The sequence below is a fragment of the Neophocaena asiaeorientalis genome, unplaced genomic scaffold (assembly GCF_003031525.2).
Source record: "Neophocaena asiaeorientalis asiaeorientalis breed wild unplaced genomic scaffold, Neophocaena_asiaeorientalis_V1.1 scaffold62, whole genome shotgun sequence".
Classification (NCBI taxonomy): Eukaryota; Metazoa; Chordata; class Mammalia; order Artiodactyla; family Phocoenidae; genus Neophocaena; species Neophocaena asiaeorientalis.
The window spans coordinates 2,253,731-2,278,999 of record NW_020175191.1 but is presented as its reverse complement, the minus strand read 5'-3'; the positions used below and the strand labels follow the sequence as shown (position 1 = coordinate 2,278,999).

Below are 25,269 nucleotides of genomic sequence, written 5' to 3'. Positions count from 1 at the left end.
CAACCAGAGATCACAAACGTGAAAGTAATTTACAACAAGAAAATCTTCTGGTAGAGAGATGGGACCTTGATACCTGGCCACCCTTTCAACAATGCTAAAATAAATGTGCAAGCAATGATGTAGCACAGTTCCTGAAGAATGTCAGTTAAGAAGAGACATTACCATTTTTCTCTAAAAGCTACTTTCAAATGAAACAATATTTCAAATACTAACTATTCAATAGGCTCAGAGACAGAGTCACTGGGTTAATCAAATTACTCAGACATCTATTTGTTTTCAGAAAATATGTAAGGTCTTAATATGGGCAGTTATAAAATTGTGTTGTTTTGTCATATTTATTGAGAATTCTCTAAAAAACAGCCACTACTAAATTACTCTAGTTCTTCCTATCACTTAATGATAAGCACTACTCTCCATACCCCCTTCTTAGCTGCTGATTCAAATATATAAAATAACCTCAGCCAACTGAACTGGCATTTAATGTTTTGTTTTTTTAACTAAGGATAAGGCCATACGGGTACAATGATATAATTTCTCAAAGTATTTGCTCCTGCAAACGAAAATTCCCACTGTCCCCCCCCTTTTGCCCCCCTCCACCTCAAGAATTTAATAACTAAACTTTGAATTCAAATTGGAATTAAGGAGTACAGGAATGAATAGTATAGTATAGCAAGGGAGTCAGACCTTAAGCCTCCACAGTGGGTACCCCAAATTAGGATCTCTGTTGAAAAACCTGGTTGTTTTTGTTCCGGCACTGAGAAGATATTCAGCTGGCAGGCCTTGTGTTTGTGAAATGTAACGAATCTGAAATGTCAAAACCATCAAAACATTGATTTGGAGTGAAAAGGTAAATTACTAAAAACTTTTACACTAAAATATTATAAATATTAGCTCTAGTCAAAAAAAAAGAAAGGGACTGCAAAGAAATTAACTATTTGATCAATACAAATGAAATTTATCTGTAGATATATATGCTAACCCACTCACAGATAATTCCCAAATATTTATTCAGTAACTTCCTTGTTACTATACCTGTTATTTACAAGGAAAACTCAGTTTTGAAAATTTTCTGTGTGACCTTTTTTTTTGTAGATTTCTGATACAGAGTTCAAAAAACTTTAAGAAATTTCTAGGACAGAACAGAATAGTTTCCAACAAACTATTTCATGGATTACCAAAGTTGTGTTTGTTTGTTCATACATTATCAAATTTAAGAGATTAGGAAAAAATTTCCATAAACCTCTTCCTTCCTTGGCTACTCTAGCTCTTGTCAATTGTCCCCACTCTAAATTGCTCATACCATAAAATTAAACAATTTAGTTTCTCTATCCCCACATCAATAAAGGGCAGGTACTATGTTCATTCATTCAATTTTTATTTTTAGTTGCATTAGGTCTTCATTGCTGTGCATGGGCTTTCTCTAGTTGTGGCGAGCAGGGGCTACTCTTTGCTGCAGTGCACGGGCTTCTCATTGCGGTGGTTTCTCTTGTTGTGGAGCACAGGCTCTAGGTGCACAGACTTCACTAGCTGTAGCACGCAGGCTCAGTAGTTGTGGCTCGCGGGCTTACCTTCTCCGTGGCCTAGAGAAATGTGGGACCTTCCCAGACCAGGGATCGAACTCGTGTCCCCTGTATTGGCAGGCGATTCTTAACCACTGTGCCACCAGGGAAGTCCCCATTCAATATTTATTGAACACCTACTTTGAACTAGACCAGCAGTTCTCAAAGTGCGGTCTGGGGAACACTGAGGGGTCCCCAAGATCCTTTTAGGGAGTCTATGAAATATAAACTATTTTCATAATAATACTAAGAAGTTATTTGCCTTTTTCATTTCTTTCTCATGGGTATAGAGATTTCCAGAGGTGATGTGTGATGATGTCATTGCTCTGATGGCTAATGAGACATGTGCCTGTATATTCTTATGTTTTAAAAGTTTCCCAGTTTTGGGACTTCCCTGGTGGCACAGTGGATAATACTCTGCGCTCCCAATGCAGGGGGCCCAGGTTTGACCCCTGGTCAGGGAACTAGATCCAACATGCATGCCACAACTCAGAGTTTGCATACCACAACTAAGGAGCCCACCTCCCGCAACTAAGGAGCCTGTGTGCCACAACTAAGGAGCCCGCCTGCTGCAACTAAGGAGCCCATGTGCCACAACTAAGGAGCCCACCTCCCGCAGCTAAGACCCAGTACAACCAAATAAATATTTTTAAAAATAAAAGTTTCCCAGTTTTATTGTTCACATTTCTGTTTGCTTTCACAATTCTCCCTATCCAAAAAAGCAATCTGCTTCTTTCCTGACCTACTGAAAGTAAAACAAGAGGTAATTTTTTTAACCATCCCCCGCTTCACATAAGAATGGCTATATTTAATGACGAAATTAGAAAGAAACTTTTAAGCAAGGAAATCTTACTTCTCACTTCTCCTCCCCAAAAATTTCAGTTTTAATTTCTAATGCAATATATATTAATAGATATAAGCTATATAAACAGGGCTCTTTGGGGTCCTCAACAATTTTTTAAGAGTATAAAGCAGAGGTCAGAAAACTATGGCCTACAGGCCAAATCTGACCGGCCGTCACAAGACAATTTTAGAAAACAGCAGGATATTACTCTGAATCTGTGAGAGGTACCTAACTGGAAGCCAAAATACAGCATTGGCGAAATAGAAAAAAAAAAATTAATGTGGATGAGAACATTTAAAATGTGAACTTCTTTTCCATACAAAAAGGGAATTTAAAATCCAGGATAAAATCTGTACAATGAAATATACTATGCAGACATTTTAAATGATAGGGTAAAAGTATATTTATCGACATTGTAAAGAAAGATATTTCATAATATACTAACTGAAAAAGCAGATTACAAATTAAATATGACCTCACTTAAAAAAAAAATACACTTCACTGATTCTAAGAGGCACATTTTTTCACATTAACATCTTTGAAATTAGGATACGTCTTAAAGCCGATAGCCATGATAAATCATGGTTTAATTGGAAGCATTCTTTCTTAGAGGTACAGAAAAGTAGTTCATCTCTCAATCAACGGTGTCTTAGATTTGATGAAACATAGTATATGTATTCCTCTATGTCCATAAGTTTATATATGAAACATAACTATATGTAGCACATATTCATTCTTTCAGTAAGTACTTATAGAGCCAGGCAGTGGTGATTGTTAAAATAGACATGGTTCTTGCTCTCATAGACTTTGTAGTCAAGTGAGGGAAACAGACACTGAATGCATAATTCAAACTGAATTGGCATCCTGAAGAAAATAAACAGGCTTCTATAAAAATACATAACAAAGGAACCTGACCTAGACTGGGGACTGGTGAGGAAAACATCCTTGAAGAAGTGACACGTTAGCTAATAAATGAGTAGGGACTGACTAAACGAAATGAATGGGTGGTGGAGAAGCATTCCAGACTAAGAGAACAGTATGTGTGAGGGCCTGTGCTAGAAGGAAATATTCTTAACCAGTGCTGAAATGATGCCAGTGGGGCTAGTGCAAGAAAAGCAAGAAGAAATGGTATAAGACCAAATCTTGAAAGGAAGAGAGGAAGAGGAGAACAACCCAGGTAGAGGCTCAGAGGCCATATTAAGGATTTAGCCCTTAATTCTAAATCATGGGAAACCATTAAAGAGCAGGGGAGTGGCACGATCAAATTTGTGTTCTGAAAAAAAAAAATCACTCTGGAAAAAAGACTAGAGGGATGCCAGAGTAGATAAAAGGGAGGTTGTCTAGTAGCCCATAAGTGATGAAGACAGCCTGGACGAGGGTAATAGCAATAGGAAAAAATGAGTATAATCAAGAGGCATTAGGATATACATGGTCAGGAGATACATGCATGTCCATACATGCATATGCACGTGTGTGAGCGCATGTCCGCTCTCTCTCTCTCTCTCTCACACACTCTCTCACACACACACACACACAAACTGCAAAACTACATTTCCCGTCATAGAATTTATCTCAATTGTACTATATTATTATTTGTGTGATTATTTACTTAATGTCTATTTCCCACCACCAAACTATAGCCTCCATGAGGGCAAGGACAATGTTTTATTCAGCACTGTATCCCCAGTAACCATAGTACCTATGACAGTAGTCAATAAATACATAAAGAAAATTAACAAATTAAATATATAAATAAATACAAAATATACCAAAATGTTAACAGGTTACCTTTGAGGGATAGAACCACTAAAGGTTGAAATTTTTGTCTCTTGGCTTACTGCATCTTTTCTAATTTCTCTACAATAATGTACTTACAATATTAAAACATTAAAAATGTTTAATATTATAGAATGAAAAGAGTTAAACTGTGAAAGTAGAATGGGAACTATCATACAGATACTGCTTTTCACATAGCTTAAAATAAAGCAACAACAAAGGCCCCACCCTTATGCAAATAGAAAGTATTATTGTCATTGTTTTTTGGTTTTTTTCTTTGCGGTACACGGGCCTCTCACTGTTGTGGCCTCTCCCGTTGCAGAGCACAGGCTCCGGACACGCAGGCTCAGCGGCCATGGCTCACGGGCCTAGCCGCTCTGCGGCATGTGGGATCTTCCCAGACCGGGGCACGAACCCATGTCCCCTGCATCGGCAGGCGGACTCTCAACCACTGTGCCACCAGGGAAGCCCTCCCTTGCTGCTTTTAACGTTTTTTCTTTGTGTTTAATTTTTGACAGTTTGATTAATATGTGTCTTGGAGTGTTTCTCCTTGGATTTATCCTGTATGGGACTCTCTGTGCTTCCTGCACCTGCTTGACTATTTCCTTTCCCATGTTAGGGAAGTTTTCAACTATAATCTATTCATATACTTTCTCAGACACTCATAGAATTAGCAAGACACTCAGCGGTTCTACTTCTAGCTCTATACCCAAAGAAACAGAAAACAGGGACTTAAACCCTGGTACACCAATATTCATAGCACCATTATTCACAACAGCCAAAAGGTGGTAACACCCCAAGTTTCCATCAACAGATGAGCACATAAAAAAACGTGGCATATATACATATACATACACACACACACACACACACACACACACACACACATAGACATATACACAATGAAACACTGATCAGCCATAAAAAGTAATGAAGTTCTGATACAGGCAACAGCATGGATGAAAAACATCATGCTAAGTAAAAGAAGCCCAGCACAAAAGACCACATATTGTATGTGATGAATATGCTATGCTAGAATAGGCAAATCTATACAGACAGAAAGTAGATTACTGGCTCCCAGTGTGGTGCTTGGGTGGTTAGGGAAGAATGGGTACCGACTGCTAGTAAGTACTGGGTTTCGTTTTAGAGTCATGAAAATGTTCTAAACTGATTGTGGCTATGGTTCACAACCCTGTGAACATACTAAAGACCACTGAGTTGCACACTTTAAATGGCTGAATTATACGGTATGTGAATTATATCTCAATAAAGTTGTTTTTAAAAAAACTCAGCTGTAAGAACAAGGATCCTGCCACAGGAACCTTTCTGTATAAGCAAAGATGCATCAAGATAAAGTATTCCCAATCCTGCTCTACAACAGCAACACCCTATTTATTCATTATTAAGCATGGGAAAAAAACAACTTTCTCCTACAACCCATTTTCACATCTGTGCACCAGGCAAAAATTCTCAAAACTACTATATCATTTCTTTACAAGGTAACCCCCGCATTGTACCTTAGCTTCTAAATCTAATTTTATTTGGTTCCACTTCCTAGGAATATTTACAATGCAATCTGTTTACTAAGGTTGAAGAGATGCCACAAAACATTTGGCCTAGGAATGGCACTTTAGAGGCTATAATTGCTCGGAGCAAGGTTTCTTAATCGGGGGGTCCACAAATTCCCTAACTTTGTATATAAAACATTGTGAGCATATTTTTCTGAGAAGATCCATAGCTTTATCATATTCTCAAGAGTCTAAAACCGAAAGAGGAGAATCAATGGACTGGTTCAAGTAACTGTGGTTTTGCATCATTTAATCTCCCTCACACTTCTTTGTTGTTGTTGTTAAAATAAGGAAGGTGGTTCACGTCTCACAAGGTGGATGAAAGACTGAAAAATTACAAAGCTCAATGTAACTGGTTACTTATCATATGAACAACTCATTTTTTATGTCTCACTCAGAGACAAATCCAAAGAGTCAAATTTTTGGAAGTTGGTAAATGTTACATCTACTGTAAAATGGACTGAGGAGTCAAAATGCCAGGTTGAATAGGGAAAACCACTATTTTGCTCTTTTCTCTTTTAATGGTTCGAAATAACCATAGAACCATTTTTTTTAAAGAACAATAAATGAGAATTCACAATTTACTTCCATGGCAAAACTTTTTTCCTTAGGACCAGTTTCTTAGGAAGTTGTAGCATATCTTCTGAAGCTTGTCTGTTTTGAAACATAGATAATTTGTTACAATACTTTTCAACTCATAAGATTTCCCTCCTAAATCCTATGTTACAGAGACCTAATACACATCACAACTTCTAGGGTCCAATGTGTTTCAGTATGCAGAGAGTAATTACTTCAGTGTGTGTCATGTATAAAAAGGAATAAATAGCACTGAATGAGCCAAAGTTTGCTCTTAAAATTCCAACTTCACATCCTTACTCTACTTTCATATCCTAATTCACAAGACACATTGGCTGACAAGTTAAGTCTCTAATAAATCATTACAGACCTGGAAAAGTAGCAACCTAAAGTAATATAAAATAAAATCCTTTTTAAAGTTTAGAATTGCAAATATAACTTCAGACTAAGAAGCAGGTAGAGAAAATTCTATTCTTTAAAAAATTATTTTTAATTGGACTATTCTTTCCCTACAACCTAAATAAATACTTCACTAGTACTTCTATTCCTCTAGAATCTTTCATCAGTAACTACTTGCTTTCTATTGCCATCCAAATAAACACTCTTACCTGATCATATTCTGAAGCACCAGGATAAAGAGGCCACCCCAGGAACAGCTCAGCTATCACACAGCCCAATGACCACATATCAATAGCTTCACAAAATGGTAATCCAAGAATAATTTCAGGGGCTCTAGCAAAAACAAAAATAGCAAATTAAAAAAATTACACATTATTTTGGGAAACTAACTATGTTGATTAAGTCTTGTTTTAGTATCACGTAAAGGTACATTGATTTAATGAAAATGAAAACAATCTTTGGTATAAAATCCATAATTCGAAACTCTTGGCCCCAGATGTGTTTTGAAATTCAGAGCTTTTTGAATTTCAGAAAGGTATTACCCATGCATAAACTACATACTTCATAATAATCCCAATGGAGTTTAGGGAAGCATCCCATAATCAAACACATTAATACTTCTGCAACAAAACATATGAGCAATCACACTAAACCAGACAAATACTTTAAACAGCCTTACATTGATTCAAGCCAGGTCTTGCCAAAAAATAAGTTTATACCAAACTTAGAAAAAGATTTTTAGCTTTGAAAGCTTTCTGAATTTAGAAATTACAGATAAGGGATTATGGACTTATTCTTTTTATTCTTAGAAACTTTTTAATTACAGAAAAATCAATTAAATGGCCTGATCAATAAATACCCCTTTATGACAGAAATGCCTTCTGTAGAGACACAGTGGTTCAAATCCTAATTCCATTATTTAACAGCTGTAGGCAATTAATCTTTCTGAGCCTCAGGTTCTTTTTTTTTTTTAACTTTATTGGAGTATAATTGCTTTACAATGGTGTGCTAGTTTCTGCTGTATAACAAAGTGAATCAGCTATACATATACATATATCCCCATATCTCCTCCCTCTTGCATCTCCCTCCTACCCTCCCTATCCCACCCCTCTAGGTGGTCACAAAGCACTGAGCTGATCTCCCTGTGCTATGCGGCTGATTCCCACTATAAGCCTCAGGTTCCTCATTCATAAAATGGAGATGAGTACCTCTTACTGCATCAGGTTGTGGTAAGGTTAAAATAAATAAGTAAAAAATAATGATGTAGTTCAAATATTAAAGCTCTTGACCAGCGCCTGGCACATGGTTAGCATTATGTAAGTGTTAGATAAAACAATGACTATTATTATTATACCATCATTCTTTTAAAACTTTGAACTGTGTGCCTTCAGAAATATTCATTTCCACTAACGCTCCATGTGAGAAACCCAACCCTACGAAACATTAAAGAGAAAACTATGGTAATACCATAAACTAAGAGCTCTCTCTTTATGAATATATCCAAGGCAAAATTATTAGCCCCTCTATGTTATACTTATAGAGGAGGAAACAGAGGCAAATAGATTAAGTAATTTGCCCAAAATCACAGTTAATAAGTGGCAGAGCTAGAATTTGAATCCTGGTAGCCTAGCTCTGAAGTTGAGTACATTATACTGTCTCTAAATAAGTAAAAGTTAAATACATACCCATCTATACTCATCTATTTGGCATGGTGGTATACATGGTATTTTTCAAATTGTAACTAAAATTAAGAGATAAATGGATTCAAAAGGGGGATGATAATAATAGGTTATATTAATAACAATAGATGACATTTATATAGTACTTAGTATGTGCCACACACTAAGTTCTTTAAAATGTGGGGTTCACTTAATTCTTACAATCCTATGAAAGTAGATCTTATCACTGTTAAGTCATCAATTATAAGGTACACATTTTAACATCTCTGAAATTAAGAAGATTCCTGCAAATGATGATATATTTTAGTTTAATGGCAGTGCCTTTACTTTCTTATTGGTACATAAATAATATTATATTTCATCTTATAATCAATGGCACCTTAGATTCTATGTAAGAAAGTATTATTTCCATTTTACAGATGTAGAAACTGGGCACTGGCAGGTTAAGTAACTTGCCCAAGGCTGGAGCCCAGGTAGTCTGGATCCAAGGTCTGAGCTCTGAAACACTTTATCATCTCCAAATAATTTCCTTTCCTTCTTACAAGTCACAGAATTTGAATCTGTAAGGACACTCCAGATCCAGATCCCTCATTAATCAGGAGCTAAATGGAAAAGCAGATCTCTCCATTAGGAACCATTGGCCATGTCTCCTCATGAAGTGCCTAGGTTTTCCAAATTTTATTCTTAAGTAGTATGTGCTTACTGTTGTGTTGTGTGTATGGGGGAGGGGGGCAGACAAAGACTGAGTGGGGAGGGTATAAAGATATTTCCCTAAATAAGAATATCCTCCCAGAGTAATTTTCTAAGTAGCCCCTAGAAAATGGTAAATTAGAGGACTCCAAAGAGTCTAAAAACTTTCCTGATCCTTGCATAGAAACAGCAGAAGATCCAGGCCTGCTGGGACTTACACTATTTGACAGCTAAGGGTGGAACCACTAATACCATCAGTTTTGGGGCTATTTGATGTGAACTGTGGTTCTGTTAGCCAAAGAAAACAAAAAAGTGATATTCCTATTGCAGGTGGCTAGAGCCCCATATTACTGATGGAATTTCAGAGTTCAGTTAAATACAACCACTGTGGCATGTTTGATAGCTTTAATAAACTAGAGGGTAAGAGTACCCAGAAATGTAAAAGCCTTTCTAAAATTGAAAAGGAACACAATTTTTACTTTCACTGAACAGACTCATTAATTTCTAAGTTCATGACAGTGCCAAAAATAGCTGGCAGGGAGAATGCAAATGGCTCTGTGCCAAAATAAAAACTGGGCTTAGAACATTCCTAAACATCAACTGAAGAGCAGCAGATTGATTTTGCCATTCCTACTATACCAGGAAGACATTTTAAAATCCAAAAGGCAGGTCACAGGGAGGGGCCAGGCCACCCAATAACTTACTTCTTTAAAAAGGTAGCCATAAGATGTGGTAACTGTTAGGCTTCTAAGGCTTAAAGTTTAAGGGAAATTAAGAAAAACACTAATTCCATCTCCCAAGCCCATTAAACAAAAAAACCCTGAAGACTGACTGGAATCAGTTTTTCCATTTGGTCTTGCTCTGCTTCTGAAGTAACAAAAGCAGCTAAGTATTTCAAGTAAAAGCTCACTCAAAACAGTTAACTCTACCACATCTACCATGCAAAAAGGTAAGTATCAAAAGAAAAACAGGGAAAGCAGTAAAAATAAAGTAAAATAAAATAAGGCTGCTCAGTCTATTGAGGACTTTTCACTTTCATTAGAGCCTAAAAATGTTAGACTTATGTAAACTCCAGGAAGCAAAAAGACTTAAGTTATCTTCTTTTACTGAACATCATTTAGAGCAGGTTCACCTCTAAAGACTGAATGTTTTAACCTCTGAATTCAGATCAAAATTCTTGATAATATTTTCATTACTATATCATCTTTCCCCTTGGCCTCCAATATTTCTCAATCCCTCAATATAAACTATAAACTGAAATTCTTGTTCTACTTCATCTATATAATAAGTTAATTACTCTTCTAGGTCCCTTTCCAGCTCTGACATCCTAACAACTGGGCAGTAAAAAAGATTACGTATTAAAGCACAGGAAAAAGGAAAACAAAACTAGCAGTCTTCCCTTTAGTAGGAAAATGGCATTAATTGTACTTTGGACATGGTGACTCTCCTCTTTGAAGATACATCCCATCCTTTGAGAACAAATACTAAACAGGTTCTCACTGCTATAACCAGGAGGTAGAAATAGCAATGCTTGCGTTTTGATTTCCCAACTTCAAACTCCTTTAAATTGAAAACTTCCACCTAAGTCATAAAGCTCTATTTCACTGGAACCCAGAGCAAGTTAAGGTTGGAATCACTTAACAGCACAAATCATTCTCTGCTCATCTTCATGAACACTCTTGTTTCTTCCCACCCATCTCAGAGGCATCAAACCAAATAAGAGATGTTACATAAAGTCTAACTTCCTACATCTGTGGCTTAGGTGTTAACTGTGGTTTCAGTGTCAGATGAAACTGGATTGTTTGTTTGTCTAGGATAAACTGAAAATATGTTTTCCTTATCTAGATCTTGTCCTTCCGTACATAACAAAGTGATCTCAGCTTTAAGGCCAGCTAGCCTGTTCAGAATGGAAAAGCATTGAGCTTATAAGCATGACAAACCTTTGTGCCTAAAACTCAAGCCCCAAAGACAGCAACTTTTCTTGGAATTAGTCTACATTTACATTTACAGTGGGCTAGGAAATAAAGTACTTTGTTTTAACTGCTTGAATCATTTAGCTGTGCCCACGGCCAACAGAGACAGCATGGTGGCAAAAATTTACGTCAACTGATAGTACTTTGGCATGTTATCAGCAAGATCAAGCAATGTAAACAATGCAATGTAAAAAGGAGGGTAAGAGGAAGGCTGGCTCTGGAGCCAGAATGCTTCAATGGTCAAAAGGATTTCAGAGAGGTTTTCTGAAAGCCAAGAGGGTGAGGATTTAATGGACTCTAATAAAGCAACAATGCAACATGCACAGGACCACTGTGGATAAAATTTATATAAAGAAGGAATGCCTGAGCTGCTATTCCACTTGCCTTAGGCTCATCATCAAGTATTACTGTGATAGAGTTTTAGAAAACTATAAAAAGAATAGATAAAAACAGATTAGGGTGGATTGGAAGACAATGTTGTTAAGCCGTCAATACTGCGCAAAGTGATTTGCAGACTCAGTGCAATCGCTATAAACACCAATGATGTTTTTTTCAGAAATAGAAAAGTCCATCCTAAAACTCATAGAATTTCAGGAGACTCCAAAACAGCCAAAACAATCTTGAAAGAAAATAAAACTAGAGGTCTCACACTTCCTGATTTCAAAACTTATTACAAAGCTACAGTAATCAAAAAAGCATGGTACTGGCATAAAGACAGACATTTAGAACAATGGAACAGAAGGGAGAGCCCAGAAATGAACCCTCATATATATGGCCAAAGGATTCTGACAAGAGTGTCAAGACCATTCAATGGAGAAAGGACAGTCTTTTCAGCAAATGGTGCTGGGAAAACTGAATATCCACATGCAAAAGAATGAAATTGGATCCATACTTTATACCATACAAAAATTAATTCAAAATGGATCAAAAACATAAATATAAGAGCTAAAGCTATTTGAAGAAAACATGGGGAAAAGCTTCATGACATGTGTTTGACAACGATTTCTTGAATATACCAAAAGTATAAGCAACAACAAAAAAGACAAATAGGACTTCATCAAAATTTAAAACTTTTGTGCTAACAACACTATCAATATAGTGAAAAGGCAACCCCATGGAATGGGAGAAAATATCTGCAAATCATATATCTGACCAGGGATTAATACTCAGAATATATAAAGAACTCCTACAACTCAGCAACAACAAAAAACAATCCAATTCAAAGATGGACAAAGGACTTAAGACATTTCTCCAGAGAAGACATACAGATGGCCAATAAGCACATGAAATGATGCTCACCATCACTAAACATTAGGGAACTGCAAATCAAAACTATATGGGATATTATTTCACATACATAAGGATGGCTATTATCCAAAAAAAAACAAAAAAAAAAAGAGAGAGAGAAAGAGAGAGAAAGAAAATAACAGGTGCTGGTGTATTGGTGAGGATATGGAGAAACTGGAATCCTCATGTATTGCTGGTGGGAATATAAGATCATGCAATGGCTGAGAAAAACAGTTTGGTGGTTCCTCAAAAAGTTAAAGAATTACCATATGACCCAGCAACTCTACTTCTAGTTTTATACCCAAAAGAATTGAAAACAGGGACTCAAACACTTGAATGCCAATGTTCATATTACATCATTATTCACAATAGCCAAAAATGTAGAAACAACCCAAGTGCCCATCAACAGATGAATAGATAAATAAAATGTGGTATATACATGCAATAGAATATTATTCAGTCCTGAAAAGGAATGAAATTCTGATACATGCTACAGAATTTCAGAGATTAACCTTGAAAACATTATGCTAAGTGAAGTAAGTCAGACCCAAAAGGAGAACTACTGTATGATTCCACTTATATGCAATATCTAGAATAGGCAATTTCAGAGACAGAAAGTCAAATAGAGGTAACAGGGGTAGGGGGTAGGACGGTGGAGTAGTTACTGCTTAATGGTTACAGAGTTTCTGTTTTGGGTGATAAAAAACATTTGGAAATAGTGGTGAAGGCTATACAACACTATGAAGATACTTCACAACACTGAATGGTACATGTTAATGGTAAACTTCATGTTAGGTAGGCTTTATCACAATTAGAAAAACAAAAATATGTAGATGGCATATTTTCTGAGTCCCTATACAGGTTAAAATGTCCTTACATTATTTTCACACATAATATAAAATTCTTAGTTCAGAATTTCTATTTCCTCAAAATTTATTATAGGCATTGGCATGTTGGACATATCTCTTGATAAAACTTATTTTGTGGGTTATCTTTTGTTATTGTTTCACTTCGTGATTGGGTGAGTGTACAATCTGTGTTTAATGCATGACCATTAAAATAAATATCAGATTCTTTAAAATTAATAACTAGACAGATAAATGATGTACTGAGAAATGAAAGCTCATTTAAAGACTTTCCTGTCTTCTCTCTTTCAGTAATGCTCCTTGATTACAGTACAGACAAAATTCTATATACCAGCATTTAAGTTCTGTCCCAATAATTATTATATATTGAAAAGGTAGCTTTATTAGAAGTATCAGTATGGAAATATAAATCACTAAAGTATAAGGTGTTTGGGTCAAGGCCATTTTAGGATAACCAAATAAGTTCATATGCAAATAAGTTCAAAGGACTATGGAACCAAATAAGTTCATATGCAAATAAGTTCAAAGGACTATGGAGAATATTAAAACGAGAAGAGACCTTAGCAATCATCTAATCCAATTCTCTCTATTATGCAAGAAAGAAAATGTAAAATAATAAAACGTTGCTAGAGTTAAACTTGGAATTATTCCCAAGGCATCTTACCTGCCAAGAGAGGAACCTGGGAAAAATAGCAGCATATGCCCAAATTCATCACATATAAGTAAACATCTTATATATTTAAAGATACTTTAAAATGGGAAAATTAGGTATAACGGTAGTAAAGAAGGAACCAGATGCTACTATAATTCAACTAGAACAACCTTCAGAATCAGACTGAATTAATTTTTCTAGAGTTAAAATTTCAGAAATAAAATAATGTTACATATAGGAATGCCACACACATGGAATATTAAATACTAAATATATTTAGGATAATACTAAAATATATTATCCTATTCTGTGTTGAAATCTGTAAATAAATTCATTGTTATATGTAGCCCTTTGTAATATATGTTAAATATAAAGACAGATCTCTAGTTGAAGACATGCTCTTTAGCATTTGCCACTTGCCTGTAGTAACGTGACTGTAAGTAGGTTGAGCACACAGCTTTGGAAACGTGACTAGCGGAACCAAAGTCAATGACCTTCACTCGGTAGGGTTGGCGCACTGGATCGACCAGCATTATGTTTTCAGGCTTAAGGTCAGCGTGAATTAGACCAAGGCTCTTGAGCTTCATCAGGGCTGTGGCCACCTGCTGCAAGATTGGTCTGATGTACTTGAGTGGCAGTGGGCTAAACTTGTTCTGCTTTAGAAAATCATATAAGTTCTGCTCCAGCATCTCGAACACAAGGCAGGTATGATTCTTATGCTGAAAGCACTCATAAGAACGGACAAAATTATACTCATCGGCATTTTCACTGCTTAGGCGGGAAAGGATGCTCACTTCAATCTGTCCTTGTCTGGCATAGGAGGGGTGGTTCTTCAAGATTTTAATAGCCACAATTTCCTTGGTGCTCCGCTTCCAGCACTTAGCCACCTGTCCAAATGTTCCCCGGCCTAAGAACTCCAAGACTTCATAGCTGTTTGTCATAGAGCAAAGGATCTCATGCTGGACCAGCTGGTAATCCCCTTCTCCACTGGAACTGCTACTCTTTGTGGTCACAGTGGTGGTCGTGGCAGCGGCACCCACCACAGTCCTGTTTTGCAGCATGAGAGGGGGATGTTCTTCTATGATTTGCACGCTACCGTTGCTGTCAACTTCCTCACTTTTTCTTTTCAATCCACATTTTTGATATGGCTCAAGCAAAGAAACGTTGCTTCTGTGAGTCAGGGTCTGGCTGCTTTGGAAGGTTGATGTAGCAGCACTGGCAGAGCTATCAGCAGCTGTTACAACAATATGCTCCACTGCAGGAGCTGGGAGGAGGAGGCCCTGGTCGTAAGCAGGGATGTTGAAATTTGCTACCTGGTGAGAAGAGTTGGCTTGCCCTTGTGTGGCTGGGAGGGTTTTGCTGTGGGTATAGTATTTGTCGTTGCTGCTCTGTCCAGAAACATCCCAACCAGAAGGCTCTATTTTCAGTTTCTTTGCACTACAGAAGGCACTCGACGACACTGATGGGGGGGAAAACACCTGCAGCTGTGATGCCATACCTACACCAAGAAAGAGGAAGAATTAGGCCCTCAATTTTATACAACCCCTCAATTAGTATATCAGAAAACTTTCAGTTTAGAAAAAAACAAGTAAACGTGTATCTGGCTGAGGTTTTATTTTATACATTTTCCAAAACATGTTTCCTATTATAGAAGGATAAATTTTTTGGTCTAATTACACATCCTGAATCACTTTTTTGAGACTCAGCAATAATAGGACATACTGTTAAAAGAGTATGAACATCTAAGATGGTTTATAAGATAAAAACAACAACAACAATAGCTTAGATGATTGATCACTTAGTATGTGTCAAGTGGTAGTCTAAGCACTTCATACACACAACTCATTTAATTCTCACCACAACCTTTGGAAAAACATACTATCATTATTTCCATTCTACAGATGAGGAAACTAAGACACAGACTGGTTAAAAGAATTTGCCCAAAATAACACAGTTCTTAAGTGGCAGCACTAGAATTCAAACCCAAGCTCTTTGGCCCCCAGAGTTCATTCCACAGCTGTCTTCATTCCTGCCCTGCTTAGCTTTTAAATCAATTATTTAAATGTAGACATAGATGACATGCTTATAAAATTCATAGATGAACCAAATTTGGGCAGGATACTCAATATTGCTAAGTAACAGGTCCAAAAAGATCACAAAGAGCAGAAACCATAAGGTAAATCTAGCTGATGACATTAACACAAATATTGACTTCCTACTTAGGTCCAAAATCTGGCTAGCACAAAGCACAAGGATAAGAGATACAAGGTTTCACAGGATCATATATGAAAAACACTTTGTTGGCAAGAGAAACATTATGTAATAACGTTCCCCTCCCCTCAAAAGCTAATTCAATCTTAAACTATATTCACAGAAAAAGTAGTGTCCAGAATGTAGCAAAGTGAAGGCAACCCACTCTGCTCAGATCACAAATAAAACAGTGTCTAGCTCTGCCCACTATGTTGTAAAAGGGCCATTGATAAACTGACCAGAAGAAAGTAATCAGGATGAGGCAAAGCCCAGACGGGATCTTCTGAAGAACCTCGGGAAGTCATCCTTAGAAAAATATGGGGAAAAGTAATAAGAACTAACCACCTTTCTGTCCCTGAATGTCCCACAGACACCCAAGCTCAATAAGCCCAAAGACTAATCCCAAAGCTAATATTTTCAGAATAAAGTCCAAACATTTGACCTAGCATACAAGCCATTTCATATTTATCTTCTTCCTTCTGAATCACATAACCCTCAGGTGCCTCGGGGCTCCACACTAATCCCTCTTCTCTTGCTCCACATGTTCCCTCTTTTCACTACTTCCCAGCATTAGTCATCTGCGAAAAAGTTAACAAATTTCCCTCTCTAACCCAGACTTCTCTCTTGAACTCCAAATCCTTATTTTCAAATAACCACTCCACACTTCAACTTGGATATCTCAGAGACATCTCAAATTCAAGATGTCCAGAATTAAACTCCTGAGCCTCCACCCCACGCCCAGTTTTTTACCTCAATTATGAGACACCATCGTGCATCTAACACCTCAAGCTAAAAAATCAGGGAGGCAATGAGTCTCAGTTTCCTCATCTATAAAATGGTGAATTAAATGATTTAATACACATGACGTGCTTAGTGCCAAAAACTCACTTAATATTATTATCCTGACTCATTCCCCTCCCTTGTTTCCCTCCCTTAATCCCCATATCTAACCTATAACAAATCTTATCTACTTCCTAAGCATATTTCAAATCAGCCATTTTTTCTCTACCCTTATTGGAACCTTTCTAGTTCAAACTGCCAGGAGCCTCCAAACTCATCCTGAATGCACTCAGGGGACCTTTGCTTTTAATCTATGTATTATATATTGGAGGACTGCTCTTTGTTAACCATCTCCCTCCTTCTGCCTCCAGGGTCTTTCATTGCTTTAGGGATAAAATCCTCAACTTGCCTTAAAAAGCTCCCCCCAAATCTAGTTGCTGTCTTCCAAAATCTCCCCACCTCGATTCTTCCACCACTCCAGCCATACTGCCCCTTCTTTCAGTTCTTGGGAGGCCCTCTATGTTGGAGACTCTCTGCTAGGAAAACTGTTTCTTCCCAACCTCCTTCCCTCCCTCCCTCCTCCCTCCCTTTTTCTCTCTCTCTCCCTCTCTCTCTCACACACACACACACACACACTCCCCACAATCATCACCACCACTGCATTCCCACAACACCCTGTACCTATAACATTATTTAATGTTACATCCCCAGATACTGTAAAAGTTCCATGAGAGCAGGTACCATATCTGTCTTGTTCTTTTGCTTTTATCACCAGAACCTACCACAGACTCTGACAATATACAGACACTCAGTATTTCCTGGGTGATTTGACCACTGCCTACCAACTTCATTTCTACTTCCTACTACTCATGTTAAACTGCAGGATTCTCAAATGCTTCTTTTGTTTTGGTTTTTTGACATTCCTCTCTTTTATCTGTGCAGTCCTTGAGATATGGGGGAAGTCTCCACTCTAGTACACACAGTGTAATTTTATTAGTCATAAAAGAATAAACACACACAACTAGAAAGGAAGGAAACATGACAAGGGATGTTACAGAACATAAAAAAACAAAGTATACATTTCTTTGTGCTTGAATGCAACTAAAAACTATCTGCACTGGACCAGATAGCTAGAAGGAAGAACAAACCCTCAACCTTCAATTTCTAAAATGCTGTCTGGATTTACTTTAAACAAGAGTTTCTATAATTTATATGAACCTTGAAGAGAAAAAAAAGTATAAATTAAAAGAATGTTATTGCGGGACTTCCCTGGTGGCGCAGTGGATAAGACTAAGCGCTCCTAATGCAGGGGGCCCAGGTTCGATCCCTGGTCAGGGAACTAGATCCTACATGCATGCCACAACTAAGAGTTCACATGCCACAAGTAAGGAGCCCACATGCCGCAACTAAGGGGCTCTGGAGCCACAACTAAGACCTGGAGCAACCAAAATAAATAAATAAATATTTTTTAAAAATGTTATTGCAATTTAACTCCTAGGTTACAGATTTACAAATCATCTTATTCTACCTATATCACTGACATAATACCAAACTATAATAAGAGAAAAACTGCAATCAAGTAGTGCCTTTACAAAATTTACCTATTAATATATGCAAAAATATTTCTTGTCATAGTATCAAACCAATTTCTGAACAACGAAAAGGAAGCAAATTTTTGAAATTTGTTTTCCATCGTATATTTGTTGAGTTACTACTTTTAACAATCTATCAAAATACATAAGCACAACCTTCATGTACCTAAAAGTATTTAGTAAAAAATTTGAATACTATACAAAATTTGCAGTTTGTAGCTACGTATAGGAATATGGGGGCTTATACTGAAAAGAATTCATGAAATGTAGCTCCAAGTTTTTAGAAGTATGATGATCATAACTGGACACTTTTCAAAAGTATTCTGTTTACCAGAGGAATGTTAATGACAACCTTTCACCCAGTGAACAAAATAACAGATACTGATGGCTTCAAATTCACACTGAGTACTGCAAAAAGCACAAGTTCTAGGAAACTGCTCCAAAAGTTTAAGTATATAAATAAATATAATAATTCTTACTCAGTAAGACAAACTTAAGTCCACCCATAGGGAAATAACAACCCAGAATTTCACTGGCCTTCCCCCCAGCAAGGGTGTATGGTACTGAAGTCAATGTCATGCCACCAGGACTCTTACAGTGTGGCTGAGACTCAGCCTGACCTCAACAAGCACTAGGTGAGAAGAAAATACAGAATCAAAATTGCCTAGAAATCTATACTCTTATTTATATAACACTCTGAAATTCAGCTAAAAACAGCCATTTCTAAACACGAAATAAAGATACTATGTCCCCCCAAAATTTTTTTTTTTTTTTTTTTTTTTTGCAGGGGGTGTGGTGGGGGGGTGAGAGACAGTTTTCTCCCTAGGCTGAGACTTCCCAAACAAAACCATGGAATAGAATTAACATCTGTGGGAAATTTAAAATGTATCACACTCCGTTAAGCACATTACACTATTTTCAATTCACATGAGAACAGCTCCCAATAAATTAAAAGCTAACTTCCTGAAAATGTTTCCCCTCTTGACTCTAGCAATAAACTAGTCTTTTCATTTCAAACCTGACTTTCCAAGGATTTAACCGTCTAAATATAATGACAAACTTTCCCACTGCATTAATCCCAAACTAGAACAAAAGGCAAAAGGCTACTGGTACTTGTACATGTTGGTAAAAAGAGAATTGAGTCTTCCTAGACTCGAAGGCTTTCAAAAACAGTCAAATTAACAGCTTCTCCACTCCCTGCCATGGGCACATCTATTTAACAACATTTACTGGGTGCCCCATCCTCTGGGCACTACAGTTAGATAATCTTACCATAAAGAATTCAAATATTATAACTATGAATGAAATACTTGAGTATGACAATGGAGGTAATCATTTATCAGTGTTTTGCCCTTAGTCTTGACTAACTTCCATCTTTTCCCGGACATACCAATAATAAATTCCTAATGCTTTTGCTTGGAATCATCTTTGACTTTTTGATACCATTTAACAATTGGTGATCTAAATAACCTACCATCAGTACTGCATATTGATTTCTTACTCTAGCACTTGTCCTCAGCTGACATGTACACAGATGTACGTATTCTCCAGCACACTGATATATAAAGAGTATTCATATCATTAAAGTGGGTAAATAAGAATACACATTCTGGAAAAAGATAAGATTGGGAAGAAAACTCTCACTGGAACACCAAATATCTCCCACCTACTGCACAATCCTGCACTACTTAGTTCAACAGCCTAACTTTCCCCAAATGGTACTCTCTAGCCCTTCTCAATTCATTCTTCACCTTACAACTGAAGCTTTTAAAAATGCATATCTATCCCTCATTTAAAACTTTAGGATAGGGACTTCCCTGGTGGCCCAGTGGTTAAGAATCCGCCTGCCAATGCAGGGGACACGGGTTCAAGCCCTGGTCCAGAAAGATCCCACATTCCACAGAGCAACTAAGCCCCTGCACCACAACTACTGAGCCTGCGCTCTAGAGCCCACGAGTCACAACTACTGAAGCCCGCACACCTAGAGCCTGTGCTCCACAACAAGAAGCCACCGTGATGAGAAGCCCGTGCACCACAACAGACAGTAGCCCTCGCTCACAGCAACTAGAGAAAGCCCACGTGCAGCAATGAAGACCCGACGCAGCCAACAATAAATAACTAAATAAAATAACAAAATAAAATAAAAACTTTAAGATAAAGTCCAAAATCTCTAACTTGGATTGTCAGGCTTTATAAGATCTGGACCCTGATTATTTTTGTAGCCTCGTTTCACTGACTCTTTCCCCCAGGCACTCTCTTTTCTAGTAATTCGAAATGTTTCTCCTGCCCCAGTTCCTTCATACATAACATTCTCTCTCTGAACTTCATTTTACCCTGTCTTCTCTTCTTTTAACTACTACTTATCCTTTTAGCCTTCACTTAAAGCTCACTTTTTCAATGTGGCATAGGCTGTTGGTCTGGACCACAATCTACATTCTCCTTCATCCCAGGCACAAGGCTAGACAACATTTTACCAGTCCCTCCCTCCAATAAAAAGTGACGTATGAGCGTTTAGTGTTCCACTCCCTTTCCACCAGGAGGAACCCATGCAGATCCAGTTTCTGCCCTGAGACAACACTCAAGGGTTGGCAGAGCAGCAAGATGGAAAGAACATGGGTACCTGAATGATCATGTAGAGCAGAGTAACCTGCCCAGCAGGAATGCTCACTTCAACCTGGAACATTTACTTTAGGCTGTTACATGAGAGAAAAACAATTTTCCTTCAGCAAGACTGTTTAGCCAGCCCTATGCTGACAAATACATTCAGGAAAGCCTTCTCCAGACCACTAGGTTAGATTTCCTGATAAAGGCTCCCACAGGATCCTCTACTACAGAAGTAGTAGCACTTACCACACTTGTACTTATTTATTTCATTTATTCATTGAACAAACGTATTCTGAGCATCTAGTATGTCTGCTGGCACTGTTCTAGATCCCAGGGATAACAGTGGTTCCAGATGGACAAGATCCCTTATCTCCTGGAGTTTACTTTCTACTGGGGAGATAAACACCTCTTCTCCAAGAAAATGGCAGCTAGTGATAAATGTTATGATGAAAACAAACACAATGACATGATAGAGATGGTGGGAGGGGGAGAGATACTCTTTGGTGGTCAGGGAAGGTACTGTAGGATGGTGGCACTTAAAGCTGAGACCTAATTGACAAGAAGAAGCCATCCCAGTGAGAGAACAGTTAGTGCCAAGATACATTCTTGGTCTATCTGAAGAAGAGACCAGAATGGATGGAACGGAACAAGGGAAAAAATAGTAGAAGCAGAACCCAAAAAGGCAGACAAGGGCCAGAATACATACTGACTTGCGGTCACTCTGGATTTTTATTCTAAGTATGACTATTTGTAGTCATACTTAGAATAAATAAATAAATACTTATTTAAAAGTTGACTTCTCTTCTAAACTGCAAGTTCCATGACGGCAATTCCCAACAGCAGAATAGATATCTTCTTCTTTTGTATCACCGGCATCAATCACAATGGCTGGCACACAGCGTGTGTCAAATTTTTGCTAGAATGAATGACTATAAAGAGATCACATTACTGCTCCATATATAAATGTAAGGGGATCTCAGAAGTCATTCTGACTAAATTAGAGAAATACTCACATGAGATAGAAATTATAGTCTGTTGTCTACAAGAGAATACTTATTCTAAGTATAGTGATACAGAAGGAAAAAATAAGCTTGAAACCCTGAGGACGGCATTTGAATCAAAGTTCCCCACCCCCTTTCCTGTAACACTTCCTTCACATGGAACCATGTGAAAGAGCCAGTTCCTCAACTAGTATGCAAAAATAGGGTGTGAAATAGGTGGTGGTAGCTGACAAAGAAGGAACTCTACAATTCTATGTAATTTACAGCCATTTAAACCAATTCTGTAATATTTTGGTAAACTGGCTGAGTGGTGTTTTCCTTCTAGGCAGGATATTTTTTCCTAAATTTCAATTGCTCTCTTAGATTTATTTGGAATGAAGAATCTATAGCAACAGAGCAAAAGAAAAGTGTTTTTTGTATTTGGTAAAATGGCACTATCTTAGTATATGCACAGGACAGTCTATAAGGTCTATGAAGTTTAGAACAAAGAAAACTATACCTCGGAGTTTCACTCATAAGAAAAATGACAAATTAACAAAAATGACAAATTAGCAAATCAATATGAAACATAAACACTAAGATAGAACCCTGTTTAGATCAGCCAGAAAAGGCCTAAGGAAAACAGGACTCAACTAAGGTAACGACAGTTTGGCAGAGGGAAGGTAGAAGGTCTTAGATGAATGAGATAACTTTTGCCAGTATGCCAGGGGATATGGAAAAATGAAAAACCATTTAGAGTAATGCATTTGACTGGAGCAGAAGACACTGGCAAAAAAAGTACAGGGATTCTTACAGCTAAAATGGACCTTAAAAGACTTTCTAAAACCCTGTAATTCCAAGATGAGAAAAAGTAGACCCAAGAAAGCCAAACAAGTTTTACACAGAGCTAATGAGTAGTAATGCTGGCAAAGAATTCAGGTTTTCTGATTCTTTTTCATTAAGTATGGTGGGAAAGCACTGTACAAGGCGCTCTTAAAGAATCCAAAAGAAATACACCTACGTTTCCCTATCTTCAAAGAACTTAAAATGTTGCTTAGGTGATATGACACAAAAAATATATATATGAAAACAGGATGTAAAATTTTTTAAGTGCCAAATTATGCTCTACAAAAATACGTAAGGCATTTAGGGAGATGGGAGATTAGGAACAAAAACTAAAAAACAAAAAAGGAAGCGAAAAGCAAATCAGTGATTGTTGAAGTGGTACTTGAGAGAAAATTTATTTTGATGACTTGTGTTCAGAATGGCATAACATTTAAGGGAAGAAACTGGGGAAAAATTAATAACTGTAACTTTTTTAAAAATGGATTGCTTTATATAGTCATGAAAATGAAAATAAAAGGGCCAATCAGGAAGTTCATGTTTGCAAAATTACTTCAAATTACAAAAGAACCAGTTACGATATATAACTAACAACAAGCTGCACAAGTTCCAACTGTAAGAAGTTTATAAGGCAGTTTTGGCTCACTGATTTCTACCAACACAACCACTGACTAAGCTGTGCTTATGAAAACAAAACCAGAGAATAAAAGAAGTCTATTTTGCAGAGAATTGTGAATGTTGAGATTATCTTTTTTTCTTTTAGGAGAGAGTTCTGGCTTGGTTTTCAATCTCAAATTACCAATCAACTTGCTCTGCAATCCATAAAACTACAATGCCAAAGATAGAATAAACTATTCATGAAGATATCGCCAGCAAAAGTCCTACTTACTAATCAGACTCAGTATGTTTACAACATCTCATTCACCATTCTACTAGTAAGATGTTTTACTGGCGTGGCTGCCTCCAGTTCCAGCCACAAGTACTTTACCAAAATATCCTTCAAGCCTGGAACAGTATCTTAAAGTCAGTGATATCTTTCATCATACCATCGTACAAGTTTTATAACACAGGACCCTGAGATGATTACAGGTATCTCCAAAATCACCAGCTGAATTAACAACTATTATATGACTTGTTAGTAGATTTTTAGATGTTTTACAGAAAGCTTTAGACCTACATATGAAAAAGAGCTGGTAAAGATTTGCATTCTCTATAATCTTAAAAAAAAAAAAAAAAAGAACCCACTACAGACCAGGAATCAAAAATAGCTTTACACAAACAAGGGCAAAACTGTAGGTTCTACTGAGGGCATCAGCCACTTAATTTAAACCCCACTTCATCGGAAGAAGGAAGCCATGCTGGTGTTTTCATCAGTTACCAGGAAACAAATAAGATAAAGGACAGATTGGGCAGAAGAGTCTACAGCTGAAATTAATATTTTGATGCAATGACTGAAAATTCCCAAAGTGTCACTAAGAAAAAGCATCTAGGGCTGCCTCAAAGAGTATCTACAACTGAGTCAGGGGGTTAAGTGGAGGAAAGACACTGGAGTTTGGGGTGGTTTTTTCTTCCCTCCTCTAGCCCCTCCTCCCTTCCCCCACCTAAACAGGAAAGAAAGCGCGCCGAGCGTAAACACAGGCCAGAGCTCACGGTTTGTCACCACAACAAATTGGAGGTTAGAACAGCGCTCTTGGAGACCGAGCCCCAGGTCTTGGTTGCTAGGCACAAAAAACGGCCTCTTTCCCACAAACCTGTGAACAGCGGGGGGCCTTACCAAGAGTTTTGGTTGTTTCCCCGCCCCCCTCCCTTTTTTTTTTTAAACGAAAGCTTTGGGAAAGTGGCGTCAAACAGCAGAAGTTTCCCTTTGAGCCAGACATCTAGATCTGCCTTGCATAGATACACATTAGGTGGGCCGGTCCCACGCAGTCTCCACCATCATTACAATTTACCAACCTAACGATTAAATAACAGCAGTGGAGAGGATAGGAGGACTCCCACACCCACATCTCCGCGGCCGTCCGTTCCAGACACCGCTTCCTGGTCCCCAACAGCACAAATAACCCCAAACACGGCACTAAGCAAAGCTGTGAAATTCACACGCACAAGCCACACACTGGGAACCGGCCACGACAGCCGAGAAAAAACCGGCCGGGTGAGAAAACGCCAGGCGGTCCCCTGTCATCTGAGGACAACAACACGCCCAGGAGAGAAGTGGCAGGACACGGGGGAGTTGCCCCGAAAACAAGCCCGCAGCCTCCCCACTTTCCTGGGAACGCTATCCTCTCCGCGGCCGTCACCGGCCGGGTCGCAGGGCTCGGCGCCTGGTCCCGGGTGGGGGCCGCTGAGGGAGG

General features: G+C 37.8%; 1 protein-coding gene across 5 annotated transcripts in view; it reads right to left on the bottom strand.

Moving 5' to 3' along the window:
- Positions 1-25,269, bottom strand: part of HIPK1 (homeodomain interacting protein kinase 1) — a 46,916-nt gene that overhangs the window by 21,297 nt on the left and 350 nt on the right. For 4 of the 5 annotated variants that reach the window (XM_024764926.1, XM_024764928.1, XM_024764930.1 and 1 more), the window contains exons 2-4: positions 14,290-15,367; positions 6,932-7,055; positions 685-804 (exon numbers count right to left, since the gene is read on the bottom strand). In XM_024764926.1, coding sequence (XP_024620694.1) covers positions 685-804; positions 6,932-7,055; positions 14,290-15,365 — 1,320 coding nt within the window. In that variant the 5' untranslated portion in view covers positions 15,366-15,367. Of the gene's footprint in view, positions 1-684; positions 805-6,931; positions 7,056-14,289; positions 15,368-24,871; positions 24,890-25,269 lie in introns of those variants that run through there. The other variant, XM_024764927.1, reaches the window with a different exon arrangement.